The 16212-nt window shown below is 34.0% G+C and overlaps 1 protein-coding gene across 1 annotated transcript in view; it reads right to left on the reverse strand.

Moving 5' to 3' along the window:
- Window positions 1–16212, reverse strand: part of TENM1 (teneurin transmembrane protein 1) — a 706272-nt gene that overhangs the window by 414652 nt on the left and 275408 nt on the right. Inside the window, exon 6 of the mRNA XM_072956695.1 lies at window positions 15402–15458. Within this exon, the coding sequence (XP_072812796.1) occupies window positions 15402–15458 (57 nt within the window). The remainder of the gene's footprint in view (window positions 1–15401; window positions 15459–16212) is intronic.

The raw sequence follows: 16212 nt of genomic DNA on the forward strand, positions 1-16212 counted from the left end.
GTACAAATGACAGAGCTTAGGGACAAAACTACACTTGAGGGAAAAGATAAAATTACTATTCAAATTCTTACTGTTCCCTGTGCAAGCTATACAAATTAATAGAAGGTATCCTATACATCTGGGACTGAAGTGAAAGCATCTAAAGCTTAAAATAATTTGTGCACGTATGTTGTGGGCAAGTAAACAAATGTATATCAAATACTTAATCCATGGGACTATTGTTGTCTGTTTCCTTTTGTTTTTCCTTCCTGAGGTACCTCAATATCAGCTGTGGCATTGTTTTGACACCAGTAAGTATGGGAGAACTGGTGAAAATATCATGAGTTGATGGGTTCACGACTCTCTTGAGGCTGAAATGTTGAAATTTCATTTCCCACTCCTTTTTTCAACTTTTACACACGTTTCCTCAACTCTGACATGACTTGGGATTAGTAAAATCTCACTTTAACATCTTCTTATACTTTCTTACCCTGGTTTTAATTTAGACTTGATTGTCTTATAGACTCAGACTTCAATTTTGACTGATTGATTGATCAACTCTCATTGGAGTGCTTTTTTTAAAAAATCAATTGATGTGTTATTTGATAAAATATGGTTGCATCTTCATATACAGAAGTTTCAATAGCTTCCACTGGAATGACCAGGAAATTCAGTCAGACATGTCAATTTAGGCAACATATAAATTTCTTAAAAGAATCAACCTATTTGACAATTTTGATTGACTTGCTTATTTTTATAAATCAATCAAAAAGATACATGCGTTTGCTTGCTTATTTATTTATGTATGGATACGCAACCAACTGGTATTTGATATTTCTTAAACTATGCTGACTATAAAGTTCTACAATACTCATTTGACTTGTAGTCTAATTGCCATTGAATATGGTTATGTCTACATGCATTGATTTGGCGTATCAATTGCAGCTGTTTTTCCACGCACAAATTAGTTTGACTATTTTACCTATAAAAGCCAGTGCAGTTATCACAAACTGAAACTAAACAATTCTGGGAAGCAAGTCTGACTGATTCAACTATTAACATAGAGGTTTAAAAACTACTGACTTTATTGAGCTAACTGACCAAATCATTCAGAAACCAAATTGGTTTACACATATAGACAAGGTACTAAAAAAATCAATTGTGCAAGAAATAATAGTTGAAATCAATCAAAAACAGTTACTCAGTTCTGTGCAAAGACATAGCCAAAAATATACATAGCAAGAATTACATTTCTATACTTATTTATTCATTCAAAATATTTGTTGAATACTTACTAAGTGCTCAAAACTATTCTAGAAGCTTTAAATGCTTCAGTGAACCAAACAGTGTAGGATCCCAGCCCTTGTGGAACTTACAATTCTGATGTGGGAAACAGACAATAAACAACAATCATAGTACATAAGTAAATTATATAGAAGGTGATACATGCTATGGGGGAAAAAAGAGCAGGGTAAAGGGCACTGGCAGTTTTGGGTTGGGCGGAAGTTACAGCATTATATAATACAGGTCAGAGTCAGCCTTACTGAGGAGACATCTGAACAAAGACTTGAGGATATGTGAGAATTAAACATGCAAAATCTGGAGAAAGAGCATTCCAAGCAGACCACTCAGCTAGGGCAAAATCCCTAAGGCAGAAGTGTGCTCATGTTGTTGTTTTGTTTGTTTGTTTGTTTGTTTGTTTTGGAAATTGACAAAGATGCCATTAAGGTGATAGCAGAACTAATAATGGGAAATGTGAAAGGAGTTGAGGTCAGAGAGGTATCAGGGAGCTAGTTCGGGGAGGGGATTTTAGACCACCATAAATATTTTACTCTGAGTGAAATGAGAAGCCATTGCAATATTTTAAGTAGACTAGACATTGTAAAAGGATCATTCTGGGAAGCAAGGAGACCTGACAGGGGGCTGCTGGATTAACCAGGTGAGAGATGATGGTGGCTTGGACAAGGGTGGTCGCAGCAGAGTTGGTAGTAAAGGAACAGTGTTTGCTGACAGAGTGGGTGTAAGGCATGACAGCAAGCTTTCAGGATGATACCAAGGGTTTTAGCCTGAGCAAGTGGTAGGCTGGAGTTTCCATCAACTGAAATGGGCAAGTCTGGAGCAATTTTCGGGTAGAGAGAAGATTAGGAGTTTCAGTTTTTGGACAAGTGAATTTTAAGATACCCATTAGACATCCAGGTGAAATTATCAAAGTAAGTTGAAAATGGGCGTTGAAAGAGAGGTCTTGGTTGAGATATGAATTTGGGACTCATCCATATATTACATGACATTTCAAGCATCAAGACCATCTGAGATCAGTAAGTGAGTATAAACGGAGAAGACTCTAGGACAAAGACTGAGCACTGGGACACTTCAATATTAAAAAGGTCAGAGAGAAGAGGAAGAATCAGCAAATAAAATAGAGAAGTGACTACTGAGATAAGAGGAAAACTATGAGTGTGGTAATGGTAATCCAGAAGCCATGCGAAAAAAGCATAGAGAACTCACAGATTTGTCAGGGAATGATATACTCTCTTAGTTTTAGACTTTTTTTTTTTTTTTTTAGTGGTCCTTGTTTAGCAGAGGTAACCCAAGGTTTATAAAAAATGTTATAGAAGGGAAATTTTTGGATTATTTCACAAGGCAGCCAATTTTCTCATAGTAAAATTATAAAACCTTTTCACAGAAGACTTGTACAGGCCAAACAGTTTCTCTAGCTGCAGGATTATTTCAGCAAATATAAACTTGCCAAGGAACAATGAAAATAAAAGATAGGTTATTGCAAAAAAAGCTAATTTTGCACTTACAAGCATCAAAATAAATAAAAATTATGTAAGCATAAACTTCCAGATGATAGCAGTCATATAACTGAAAACAAAAAGTTAAAAATATGGATTTTGGAGAATAAAGAAATGCTATTTAAAGTCAACCACTTAGCATAATAGTCATTTGTTCATGGAAACACAATTATGTGTACAATGCTGACACTGTTAAATGACAAATACATGTTTTTGGCTTCAAAGGAAAATGGCATGGCATATATATTACATGAAAGATTAGAAATTTGCAGCTGTCTTTTTGCTTTAAAACTAATTTTCTTTAAAACAAAATTTTGCTAATTTTGGCAGACAATTTTGAAACATAAAACTGCTGGTCCACTGTCTAACAATACTTCCATGACTTTCTTGCTTTGTCTGTAAGACAAAAACTTGATCTCCAAACATAGCTTTTTTTAAGTAAATAGAAGAGTCTGTCTCTCCCACATAAGGGACTCTAATTTGATAATGACAATTAAAATAAGCAGGTGACTTAATAGTAAAGAGCAAAATACTACCTTGGTCTAATAGATTTATTTCTCACCTTATTTCAGAAGGAACACACACACACACACACACACACAAACTGTTAAAGAAATAAATCAAGAGCTAAATCTAGGGGTTGTCATAAAGTGAATATTTAATAATCCTACACTCTTATTCTTTTAGGGAAGTGTTTTTATTTCATTTCTTTTAAAACATTGTAAAGAGCCCTATAAGCATCAATTAACTATTGGTTATTTTAAAAAGTTGTCTAGAAAGCAAATGAGTTGGATTCATTCATCTGTGATATCATTTTCATTTTATCTACATTCTAGTTATGTCAAATTAAAAATTTTAATAATACATGGTACAAAGTTCTAAAAGTACAAAAGGGCACAGAGGAAAATAAATCTTCCTCCAGTTCCTATCCCACAGTTACCTAGTTTCTTTCCACAAATGCATTCAGAATTATCTGTTTATTGTGAATATTTCCAGAGAACTTCTATGCATATACAGGCATATATACATGTAGCTCCATTAAAAGTCACACATCACATGTAGAAAACTGGATATCATGTTCTTTAAACTGCAGGTTTTGACCTAATAGTGGGTTATAAAATAAATGTACTGGGTCACAATTAACATTAGAAAGACATGAAATAAGACAGAATAGAAAATGCCAGAGTGTGCTGTTCATAGTAAGGGTAGGTATTGTCTTACAAAAATGTTTTTCTAGTTTTTATTTTTATTTATAGATTCCTTGTGAACTGGGTCACAATATAAATTGTATTTCTTACTCTGGGTTACAGACAAAAAGGCCACTTCTATACGCAATGACTCAAATCCTGTGGCTCTTGTTTAATGATGTATGTTGAAGATTGTTCTACTTCAATACACATAAAGTTGTCTCATTTGTTTGTGTTAAATTTATTAAAAATACTTGAGACATTCATCTATATGAAGAATAACATTGTAAATATTCATGTACCCTTACTACCTAGTTTAAGAAATAAAATATTATAAATAAATATGAAGCAAATATAGTGTCAATAGAGTTGAAATTCCCCTGTGCAGCTCCCCCTGAACCATTCCACTTCTCCTACCATGTCTATTCCTTCTCCGTAAGGCTGAAGAGTAGAGTATTCCATTGCAGGACTGTACCATAAATTACACAAGTAGCCTCCTACTGATGAACATTTTGATTGCTATCCCCAATTTTTTGATATTTCAAATAATGCTACTAAGAACATCCTCATACATATCACTGCATACCCACTGAATATCTGTATGATAAATTCTGAGAAATGAAATTGCTGAGTCAAAGTAGGGATATGTTTTGCTAGATATTGCCAAATTTTCTTTCATAGAGACTGTATCTATTTGTACTCCTAAAATCAATGTTTCATACACGTTTGTCAATAAAGTATATTATCAAATGTTTATTATTGCCAGTGTGATCAATGATAAATAATAACTTATAGTTCTTTTATGCATTTCTCTTAGGAGTGAGGTTAACACTTTTCATATGATCATAAACCATCCCCATTTCCTTTTGTATGGCCTATAGCCACTTTTCCCATTGTATTGTTGAGACATTGTTTCTTATTGACTATAAGTACTCTTTACATAAGAGGAAATTAACCTTTTGTCTTTGGATGATAATAAATATAGCATGATAACATTTTTGTTTATGGCTTTTTTTTTTTTTTTTGCTATATCTAGAAAAGCTTTTCTAGGACAAAATTCTCCTGTCTTTCCTTCTAGTACTTACTTTCACATTCAAAATTTCATTCATCAAGAATTTATTTTGGTGTAGACAGTGAGGTACAGAAACAATTTTATTGTTCTCTAGAAGGCTGCCTAGTTATCTCAACACCTTTTTAAAGCAATTCATGTTTTCCGTATTGATCTGAAATGCTATCATTATCATATACTATATTCCTATTTGCATTTGGCTCCATTTCCAGGCTTCCTCTTTCATTCTAACTCTTTATTCATATACTAACATTACATTAATTTAACTAAAATGAACTTCAATATATTTTACTATCTGGCAAACTTACTATCACAACATAATGTATTTTCCAAATATTTTCTAGGTGTTCTTGCATGTTTTCTTCTTTTCCCATTTGAACATTACAGCCAGTAAGTCAAATGGCTAATTGATAGTTATTGGAAGCATGTTAAAATTATAGATTAATTTAGGGAGAGTTTTATGATACTTATCCAGGAACAGGGTAAGGCTTTCCATTTATTTATGTTTTCTTGTATGTTCCTCAATAGCATTGTTTTGTGTGTGTGTATGTGTGAGTGTGTGTCTTGCTGTTTTTGCCAGTTTATTCATAGCCATTTTGGTTGTCACTGTTGCTATTATAAAAGTAGTAATTTATTCAACTACATTTTCTAATTGGCTGTGGTTAGTATGGAAGAAAACTATTAATTTGGCATCCCAAATTAGTTTACTGAATATTTACCATTTGTATTAATTATTGTTTGGTTTTCTTAGATTTTTTTATATATATAATTATATAACCAACAAATGGTTTTTAAATGGTGACAGCTGTTACCTTCACATGGTGAAAGTGGACATCCTTGTTTTGTTCTTGATTCTAATAGAAATCCATTTAGTGCTTTCTCACTTAGAATAAAACTGGATTTTGTGATTTTACATAAGGAATTATATATATTATATATATTTTTATAAAGAACTTTTATCAAAAATTAATGAGTGGTAGTACAGTATAGTGGATAAACACAAGGGTTTGGAATCAGATTGCCTGGGTTTAAATCCTGGCTTTGCCACTTACTAGCTACATAACTTTACCTATCCTCATTATGCCTCAGTTTCCACAATTCTAAATGGGGATATTACTAGTACCTAAGTCATAGAGTGATTGTGAGAATTAAACTCATTACTACCTGTAAAATACTTAGAACAGTATCTAGCAGAGAGTAAAAATTGTGTTTCTTTGATACAATGTTGGGTATTATCAAATGCCTTTTGGCATCTACGTAACTTTTCATAGGGTTTGACTCTATTTGTCTATTCATATAGTAAATTAGAGTAACAGAGTTCTTAATATTGAACTACCCTTGCATTCCCTAGTATGAACTGCACTTAGTTGTAGTGTATTATTCTTTTACTATATTGCTGAACTTTGTTTATTTAAGAATTTTGCATCAATATTCACAAGTACAATTGATTTGTAGATTTATTTTGTGATTTATTTTCCTGCTTTAGCTCTCAATGCCTTTCTTACTTTCAAAAAATTTTTAAAAAGATTTGGAAGCTTTCATTTTTGTTATGCTCTGAAACCATTCAAGTAGCATTAAAATGATGTATGTGTTCCTTAAAGTTCTGGCAAATTTTGCATATGAGACTGCTTCAGCTACCTTTTTTAGTTTGAGTGGTTCTTTGTAATTTTATTTCTATTATATAAATGAGAAATTTTCAATTTTCCTCTATCTTCTCAGACTAGTTTTGGTCATTCATATTTTTCCTATGAAATCATCTGTTCCACCCAGGTTTTCAAGTATATCTTAAAAGAGGTGCACAAAGTACTCTCTTATGAATCATTCAATTTCCTCTTTATCTATAGTTATTTTGACATGCTTATTTATTATCTTCTCCCCTTTTCTTGATTGTTTTATTATTTTATTGCCCCTACCCCAGAACTGGCTCCTAGATTTATTCATTAGTTCTAGATTTTTATAATACATATTGTCAAAAAGTCAATTCAATTAACAAATGAGGACATGTCATTCAAAAAAAAGCAGATTATAAAAGGTTCAATTCTAAAATCAATAAATGACATGTAATTTTAAACATATTTATGTTTTTTTACATTTCATTGAAACATTAGCAAAAAAAGGTTTAAAGTAAATTATCTAGTACTAGTGAAGGAAATGGTCACTTCTCATACTTTGCTAATGGGGGAGTATGAATTCAGAAATAATTTATTAATATCTCTCTTGAGCCTTAATGTAAACATTATTGAGCCCTGTAATTTTATTTGTAAAAATCTATTACAAGGAAGAAATCAGAAACAGACGAATACTAAAAGTGTCAACTGTAGCATTTTTATACTAGTGAAATATTAGAAATGTTAATATTCAAAAATAGGATATAGTTAATTAAGTTATATTACATCTACTTAACTAATATATTTAAAATAGTATTTAATTAACACTTGGTAGCATGGTACATGCTTATGTTTTAATTCAAGTGAAATATCAGGTTGCATGTATCCTTACAAAGTGACATGATGAATAGAAAACAAAGAAGGGATGCTAATTCACAGGAAAATGTAACCGATATTTTATTGAGGGGCTGCTTGAGGTTTTCTTTTTCTACTTTTCAGTAATTTCTCAATTTTTTAAATAATCTTTTACTATATTACTTTTATAATAAAAAAAACTTATTAAAGGATAGCCAACTTGCTTCTGAAATAGCCATTGTGATTTCTCTTTTCTCTAAAGTTATTAATCTAAAATGTAATCTAGAATACATTAAAAAATTTCAATTCCACGTATAAAATTGTGGGCTACTCTGCATTCCCCTTCACACAAACAAAAAAAGAATTAACTCTGACTAGCAATTTCTTGAATATCCATCAATAGTTAAGAGATGGGCAGTGCAAGGAAACCCAAGTGGCTTTAACACAAACCCATTCTCAAACCCAGAAAAGAACAACCAAGAGTATGTGTCCTAAGTATGGCAACTGAAGCATCATTTTCAAATTCAGATGACAGTATTATCATTTTATTTCTAGTGATATAGGTTCCGCCTTATTTTTCTTATGTTTTCTTTTTTAAAAAATCTACTGATAATCTAACTCTGCAAACACACTAAGTCATTTTGGCTTCTTCTACACTATTTAATGTACAAAAAAAGCGATTAAATAATATATCAATATCAATTATGAAGACTAACCTAAATAATTCTAATTTACTTTAATGTTTACATGATTTAAACTGTATTTATAGCATAATTTCCTTTACATTCAAGTTTGTTTTCATGTAAATATATCCATGATGCATACTACACGAATGTTTACCATCTAGATATATCATTTGTACATACATATTTACATTCTAATCTAAAATTAAATTTTCAAGTAGTTTACTTTTAGAATTGGGGACATTATAATACTGTTAACAATTATATCTATATTTACCTTCTATCTACCTATCTATCTATCATCTATCTACCTATCTATCTATCTATCTATCATCTGTCTATCATTTCCATAAAGTATAGATGGTTGAATTTGACCACTTAAAAATATAAAGCTCTATAGCTACAAATACAGATGCATCATATGAACCTATTTCAAAAGGCAAATAACAGACTAGAAAAAATGCATAATATGTGACCGAGGTTTTTTTCATCCCTTACATATGAAATATTCTTGAAAATTAATAATTTGAAAATTTGAATAAAAATGGGCAAAAAATGTAAACAGACAATTCACAAAAGAGAAATGCAAATGGTCCATTAACATACAAAAAGATGCCCAAGCTCACTCACTAGTACACTGCAAAATAATAGCACAAAAAGATACTATATTTCATCTAGCAGATTGGGTATGAGGAATCTTCCATCATTGCCAGTGTTGATAAGGATATGGGAAAACAGATGCACTAATAATATATACATTAGTAGGAAGATAAATTGGTTGTTTAAAGGCAAAATTTGGTAATATCTATAAAAATGTTAAATGTACATATCCTTGTCCCATCCTTTCTACTTCTAAGAAATTATCCAACAGGTATGCAAAAAGATGTTTACAAGGATGTTAAGTACAGCACTGTTTCTAATATCAAAGCACTGGAAACTCACTTGTCCGTACAGGGGACTGACTAAATAAAAAATGATACATACAGAAACAGAATACTACAGAGCTATTAAAAAGAATAAGGCCATTACAAAGTCAACTGCACTGTCTTTGTAGATCTATACTACAAATATGGGAAAATATCCAAGACATAACATTAACTAGAAAAAAGTTATTGGTATTTTTATAGTATGTTATCCCATCTGACAATGTACAGAACATTTGGGGAATGACACATGATACACTGTTAACACTGGCTACCTCTCAGGAGTGTCTTGATAATTTCTTGCCCTGGTGATATGACTCTTTATATTCCCAAAAGTTATGAAATTACTTGAAAGATTTGTTTGCCAGTTAATAACTTTTATTTTCTTGCATATGCATGATGGAATCTTTGTAGTCTTACAACTTCTATATTTTATATAGAAGTATAAAGAAGAAGGATTTTTTTATTCTAAACCTGTTTTTACTGTTTTAATTTTTAAACCATCAGCTGATATTACTTTAACACTAAAAAAAATAGTAGTTAAAATTACCTACTAAAAAAGAAAATATGAGCTTGTTATATCTAACTTTATAATGGCTTGAAATTTCAATATCATCAAAATTGTTTTCAATTGTGAGAGTATCACAGTCATCACAGAAGTGTCTCACCCACACATAAAGGAATCCCAGTGACTTACACACTTCCTCTGATAGTGTCTCATCTCCAAAGGAACCATTACAAAGTCAACTGCACTGTCTTATACATGCCTAATGGGTCCAACAGAGCCATTAGGATGTCAGTTATATGGTAGGGCTCCTGCCAAAGCTATTACCAAGTCATTGCATTGTTTCACACACTTCCTTCGACATTCAGATAGTTCCTGAGGAACTGTTATCATTGCCGTGGAAGTGTCCTGTATAACTTACACTATCAGGGGAAAACAAAAAAGCAAAAGAAAGAAATGTAAAAGAAACAAATTCCTTCCATTAAATGCACATGAATGGCCCCACATGGTCAAATATCAGAAGGAGTAACTCCTCATTTGGGTATAACTATTACACGTCATTCAAGAAATCCAGGTGTTAGGCTAGCTATTTTTCACCACTCCTGCTGTTCCAATGAAGCGATTCAGGGTCTGAGAATGACATATGCATGGCTATGGTGGTACGGTGTTTATTGGTAGCACATGGTATATTACCAGGTTTCGGTGGTATGCAGTACAGAAGCAATAGGGAGTAGAGCTAATGGACTGTTTGGCTATTATGGGATTGTATCAGATAATCCCTTACCTGTAAAGTTCCTGAACAGCACATAGGGAGCTCAGCTGCCCAACAATCACGGAAATAAACGGGCTTCTGAGTAGTTGAAATCCCAGTTCTATCTTAAGGGGCTACTACAATGACAATAGGAAATACAATAGTACAAAGTTAACACTCAGCCAGGTCTGAAGTGCTTCATTGGATTTCCTCTCACAGTCTTCTATGCTTAGCAGAACAAGATTGTTGGCTATTAAAATGATGTAAGATTAAGACAAGTTCAAGGAATTTTATCCAGTTTCAAATGAGGAGAGAGTAGGCTGAACACTACTAGGCTAGAGTTTCCTGGGACACCAGATGCCTCAGAAGCCACAATGAATGTCTGGCTAATCCTTGATGAAAGAGATTTCACCCTGTAGCACCTACTCCACAATACATGATGCATAATAAATTCTTGTTGTGTGACAGATAACAACCACAACTAAGATTTGTTGGGCATTTAATATATAACAAGCACTCTGTAACGTGCTACATATCCATTTTCTCTTTTAATCTTCACACACACACCAAACTGAAATAGGTAATGTCTCCATTTGACAGACAAGGAAACCGAGGCTTGGAGAGCTTTAGTTACCTGTCCAAGGACACACAGTAGGTAAGTGGCAGAACCAAGTCACAAACCTAGGTCTATCTTATACCATAGTCCATGTTCTTAATCACTTGCTATATGGGGAATATATGGGGTTTATTTAGAATGTGTTAATATAATGATTTTTACTTTAACAAATGGTTTCATATCCCTTGTGTTCTGATAGCAAGCTGTACATATTTTTATCATGGCATTAACTGAATTGTATTAAAATTAGCTCTTTATCATCTCTGGTAGATCTTTCTGAGTATATATGCCCACTTCACTCTGCCCTGCATTGAGAACTGCTCTAAGAATCCAATGGGTGGGTTCCCAGAAAGCAACATTTGTATTGCTGACCTGATTGGAGCTAATGGGTCCAGTGGTAGAGATCTGACTCAAATGGGGAAAATTATTTTGTCTCATTGGATTTTACAAATGGCATTGAAAAATATCCAGTTAATCTCAACTTCTTTCCTAAACGGAAGAACTATAAACTGGGGAATGGTATGAGGTTTTATGCCTGCCTTGTGGAAGGAGACTTAGAGAAAGTCAATCTGAAGAGACAGGACTAAAGGAAATGGATTCAGAAGCAAGAGGCAAAGTCCAGTCAAGTCTTCTGAGCTAGTCTCTTCTTGTGGTCTAGCCACACTCTTGCCCTGGTCCATGAAGCATTCTCATGCCCTTTTTGTAAATTTGTGTTTTTTTTAAGCTAGCTCAGGTTGGTTTCTGTTACCTGCAATAACAATAATAAATAATAATAAACAATCCTAACGAAAAGAGCATCTATTTTACCCACTAGACTGTAAATTCCTTGAGGGTGGAGCTGGTATACTGGTCATTTTTACACATCCCCAATCTCCAATACAGAGCCTGGCAAAGAGTGGGTGCTCCATAAATATTGCTTGCACAGAAATATCATTATTAACAAGAATATCGCCATAAATAATTTCTTTGCAATTTATACTTTATTAATGAAAGGTTACAAATGCTTTTCTCTACCTATTTCCCTCTATTTAGCTTCTTGATAAGCAATTTCATTTTCACATTTTATAATCCAAATGTTTCACTTAAGCCATATGTGAAAAACACATTCTTGGAAATTGATTATTCAAATTTAGCTACTGCTATAGTTTTTTTTCCTCCAGCCTAATGTAGAGTCAAATGTAATTACTGAGGAATACCCTAATCACAGAGGTTAATGCTCAAGTAGGACTACCAAAGCCTTCTAAGAAAGGCCCACTGGATCATCTGTCAGAGGCAGAGTGTGTGTTACATGACCAGAGGCTTGACCCACTGGAGCATTTCTATTAGAGAAGATCTACAAAAATATACCATCTCTCAGGTTCAACTTTTCCCCTCGGAGCAAAGCACATTTCTCATTTATTTAGTGCCTTCTGTGCTCCAGATCCAGTGGCTAAGTAGTAAAGCAAAACCAGTGAATAAACCAAGTAGCTTCCTGGCTGGTACTTACTAAAAACCTTTATAAAGATAGAAAGCACACAACTCAAGTATTCCTATAATGAATAGTCATGGTGGCAGTAATGTGAAATGGGAGTATAAAAGAGGTGAAGTGAATAAAGCATTATGATTGACATCAAAGTGTCCTCCTCCTGAGCCTCAAGATGAAGCTACCTTGAGTAAATCTGCATTTTTCCAACAGATGATTAAGCATCAATAGTGCTCTGACTACCCTGTGAAAGTCAAGAAATCCAGATTCTCTTCTGTTACCTGCTGCTCTCCCTTTCCTGTACTTCAGACTTCTCAGTCTATTTCGGTGCTGAAATTGAGGGTGATTTATTTTAACTCTCCATGGGTTAAAGCGTATCGGAGACTTCAATTAAGGGTAACCAACTAGAGTTTATGAAAATGAGGAAAAAATAAATATTTTGAAAGGCTTGCTCAATTAATTAAATGAAAGAAATAAGTCCTCACAGACACAGTTTTGGAAATAGAAGTAGAAAACCCAAGTCATAATCTCCTAGGATGAATAGAATTCAAAGCGTCTTTGAAATCACATCTCAGAATCTTTCTCATTTGAACATCGCACCCAAATAACAGTTTCCCCATCTTCACTTTTTTTTTCCACATTTACAAGAGTGAAGTTTAAATCACCCTAAAATGATCCACGATATTGTGCTCACTGCCTCATCGATAATCTACAAATCAGAATCCATAGGAAGACAGAAACAAAATAAAATGTCACTGATGCTAACTGAGGTACAGGGATATAGGACAGTCTGAGGTAGTGATGCATATAAATCCTAAAAATTCTAAGCTGTTTCACTCTTTTCAAATATAGTATATACAAACTCAAATTACTGAAACATTTTTTCAGGCTAGGCCTGCTTTCATGAATGGATGAGATCAATGGGAAATAAATAGCATCACATGCACACAAACATGAAGATCAATTCATTGAAAATAACTTATTTCTTCAAATTATCATGTCTTTTAGAAAAACCATTTACACTCTCATCTCAATTCAAACCTCCTCTGTGAGGATCTATGGAAATGTTGAAGGCAGGCCAGGCCTGGTTATCACTGACTGAAAAGTTAAGGAATCCAAATTGGTGAAATCTTACTCTTGGTCATAAATAAGCTTCTAAAGTGTATACTCCTTATTGGAAATGATTAGTATGAGGAAGAGTTGCAGAACTCTAACTGAGCAGAGAAAAGTTGTTCAAATTCATGTCTTATATTCATACATGATCCACGGGAGGAAAAAAGTGGCTACCTGGAAAACAATCAATTGCATTTAGCTAACTGGTTTCTAAATTACTGTTCCTCCTATGTAAAATGTTGATAACAATAATCTATTCCACAGATTGGTCATGAGGATGAAATAAGATAAAGATATTAAAAGTATGTTTGGAAATTGTGAAGTGCTGATCAATAATAAAAGTGAATATTCATGTTGTACTTACATGTTACAAGTACTATTCTTAACCTTTATATACATTAATTTATTCAATCATCACAAAATCTTAGAATTAGATACCAATACTATCCTTGTTTTACAAATGATGAAATTCAGGCACAGAAACCATATACAACTCTCCCAAGGTCACACAGCTGAGATTTAAGTCTAAGCTGACCTGGCTATATGGTATAAACTTTTCATCACTATGCTCTATTGCCTGTCAAAAGTTGGAATTCTTCTTGGAGGTGCACACTGAGTGAAAAGAGGCTTGCAGTTAAGGACTTGTTTTTAGCATTCTGGATCCTAAATTTTCCTTGGCAGCCCAGCCCAGTTTTGTAGTACTCTATCCAGTTTCGAAAATAAACCATAAGGAAAATAAACCTATAAAGAAAAGAATGGATGCATATCCTTCACTCCTGAGTCTTCCAACTCTGTCTTAGTAAACAGTGCTACGTGATCAAGGTAGATGGTTGATTAGACTGAAGGTGAAATGAAACTGAACAGCCTCAAATCTTCCTGAAAGTTCCTCACACATCCAAGGGATACCGCATATTGACATGGTGCATAGTGGCTCATCATAGTAAGTAGTTCTTACAGTAGGGGGGAGGGGACGATAATATGCATTTTGATGAAGCTGCTTTTGATATATCTTCCCTCTGATCCCCTTCCCCCAGCTCCCTCCAAATTTTGAGTCATTACCCTGTGGTCAGACGGGAGGATCCCCTCCTGCAAAGTGTTTATTAGATTTTCATCAAAATCATTTATAAATATTGCTTTCAGTATCCCTCTGCAAAGGGGCAAAACCCAATGAGCACAATGAAGGCAAAAGTAAAACGACACCAATGTCCCCTCATTGCGGAATGACACATTATAAATACAGGTCTACAGAAAACAATAAAGGACATTTCCTTCATTTGAACGTGATGACATGGGCATAATGTGATTCTTAAGCCACGTCAGAGGATCTGAAGGAAAGACCAAGGCCATTTGATAGGCAGCACTGTAAAGTTATGACAGTGTCTGAACAATACTAAATTAATGGCTAGAGTCGTGCAAAAAATCGTAGATAATGTAGGAAGTCATGAGGCCAAATCCAACCCAAGCTGATTTCAATCTCTACCCCATGCTAAATCAATGTCTCCCTATCCTACCTTCAATCCTGTCTTATCCTTCTCCCCAGCTCCCCCTCACCTCCTCTTCACAATCAACATACACACATGAAGTTTTCCAAGAGGAAAGCAAACCAACAAGTTTCCAATAAACTAGTCTTTGACTCCCCAGCTCCCCCTCACCTCCTCTTCACCATCAACATACACACATGAAGTTTTCCAAGAGGAAAGCAAACCGACAAGCTTCCAATAAACTAGTCTTTGACACGTTAATTAACCAGGCCTGTGTGTTGTTTGTCAGAGGAGCAGGGCTGCATTTTGTGTGGTGGGTGTCAGGGATCGGGTGAGGTAAAAATAATTTGTCATCAAATATTTGGAAACACTTACCTTGAGTAGACCCAGCTTGAGCTTCCATGTCACAACAAACAGGAGAGAATTTAAAACCTGTAATAGCAAACATTTTTACTAATTAATCCTTGTCCAAATCATCTGGGATGACTCAATCTTCAATCCTGACCCTTCATCCAGCAGTATTTTTTAAATAACAGATTCAATGAAATATGATTCACATACCATAATGTTCACCCTCTTAAAGTGTACAGTTTAGTGGCTTTTAGTATTTTCACAGAGTTGTACAACTATTACCACTACCTAATTCCAGAATAGTTTCATCACCCTAAAAGAAACCCCATACGTAGGGTCTTGCAAGAGTAGAATGGTGGAGCCCCGTGGGGAAGCTTTTCTTTTATTTTAATATTTCCACTCAGTGAACTGACTAGAACCTCTTTGTCAGGAGTGAGATGAGGGAGAAAAGGAAGTCTGGGAAAAACAGGAGATCATCTATCATCACAATTCACATACATTCGATCATTCATTATCTTTCCTGTTCAACAGGTGAAACCCAGAAAGCTGTAGGGACCAGTCCAAGTTCTCGTAACTTCCATCTTAATGCTCTTTCACTAACATGAATATATAAGACATAAATCAAATATGTTCCCTTCTCACTTCCATACTTCACCTCCTCTACACCCTTGGCCAAAGTCAGCAATACATACATACATACATGAAAATAAACTGAAAACATCAAGACCCTCAAGGATATTTGGCAATATTACAAAGTGTACTGGCCTATCTTTGAGGAAATGATATTCTAACTCGTTGGCAAATGGTCATTCCTGATTAAATCTTTGTGGCCAGT

Source organism: Vicugna pacos, chromosome X, assembly GCF_048564905.1.
Source record: "Vicugna pacos chromosome X, VicPac4, whole genome shotgun sequence".
Lineage (NCBI taxonomy): Eukaryota > Metazoa > Chordata > Mammalia > Artiodactyla > Camelidae > Vicugna > Vicugna pacos.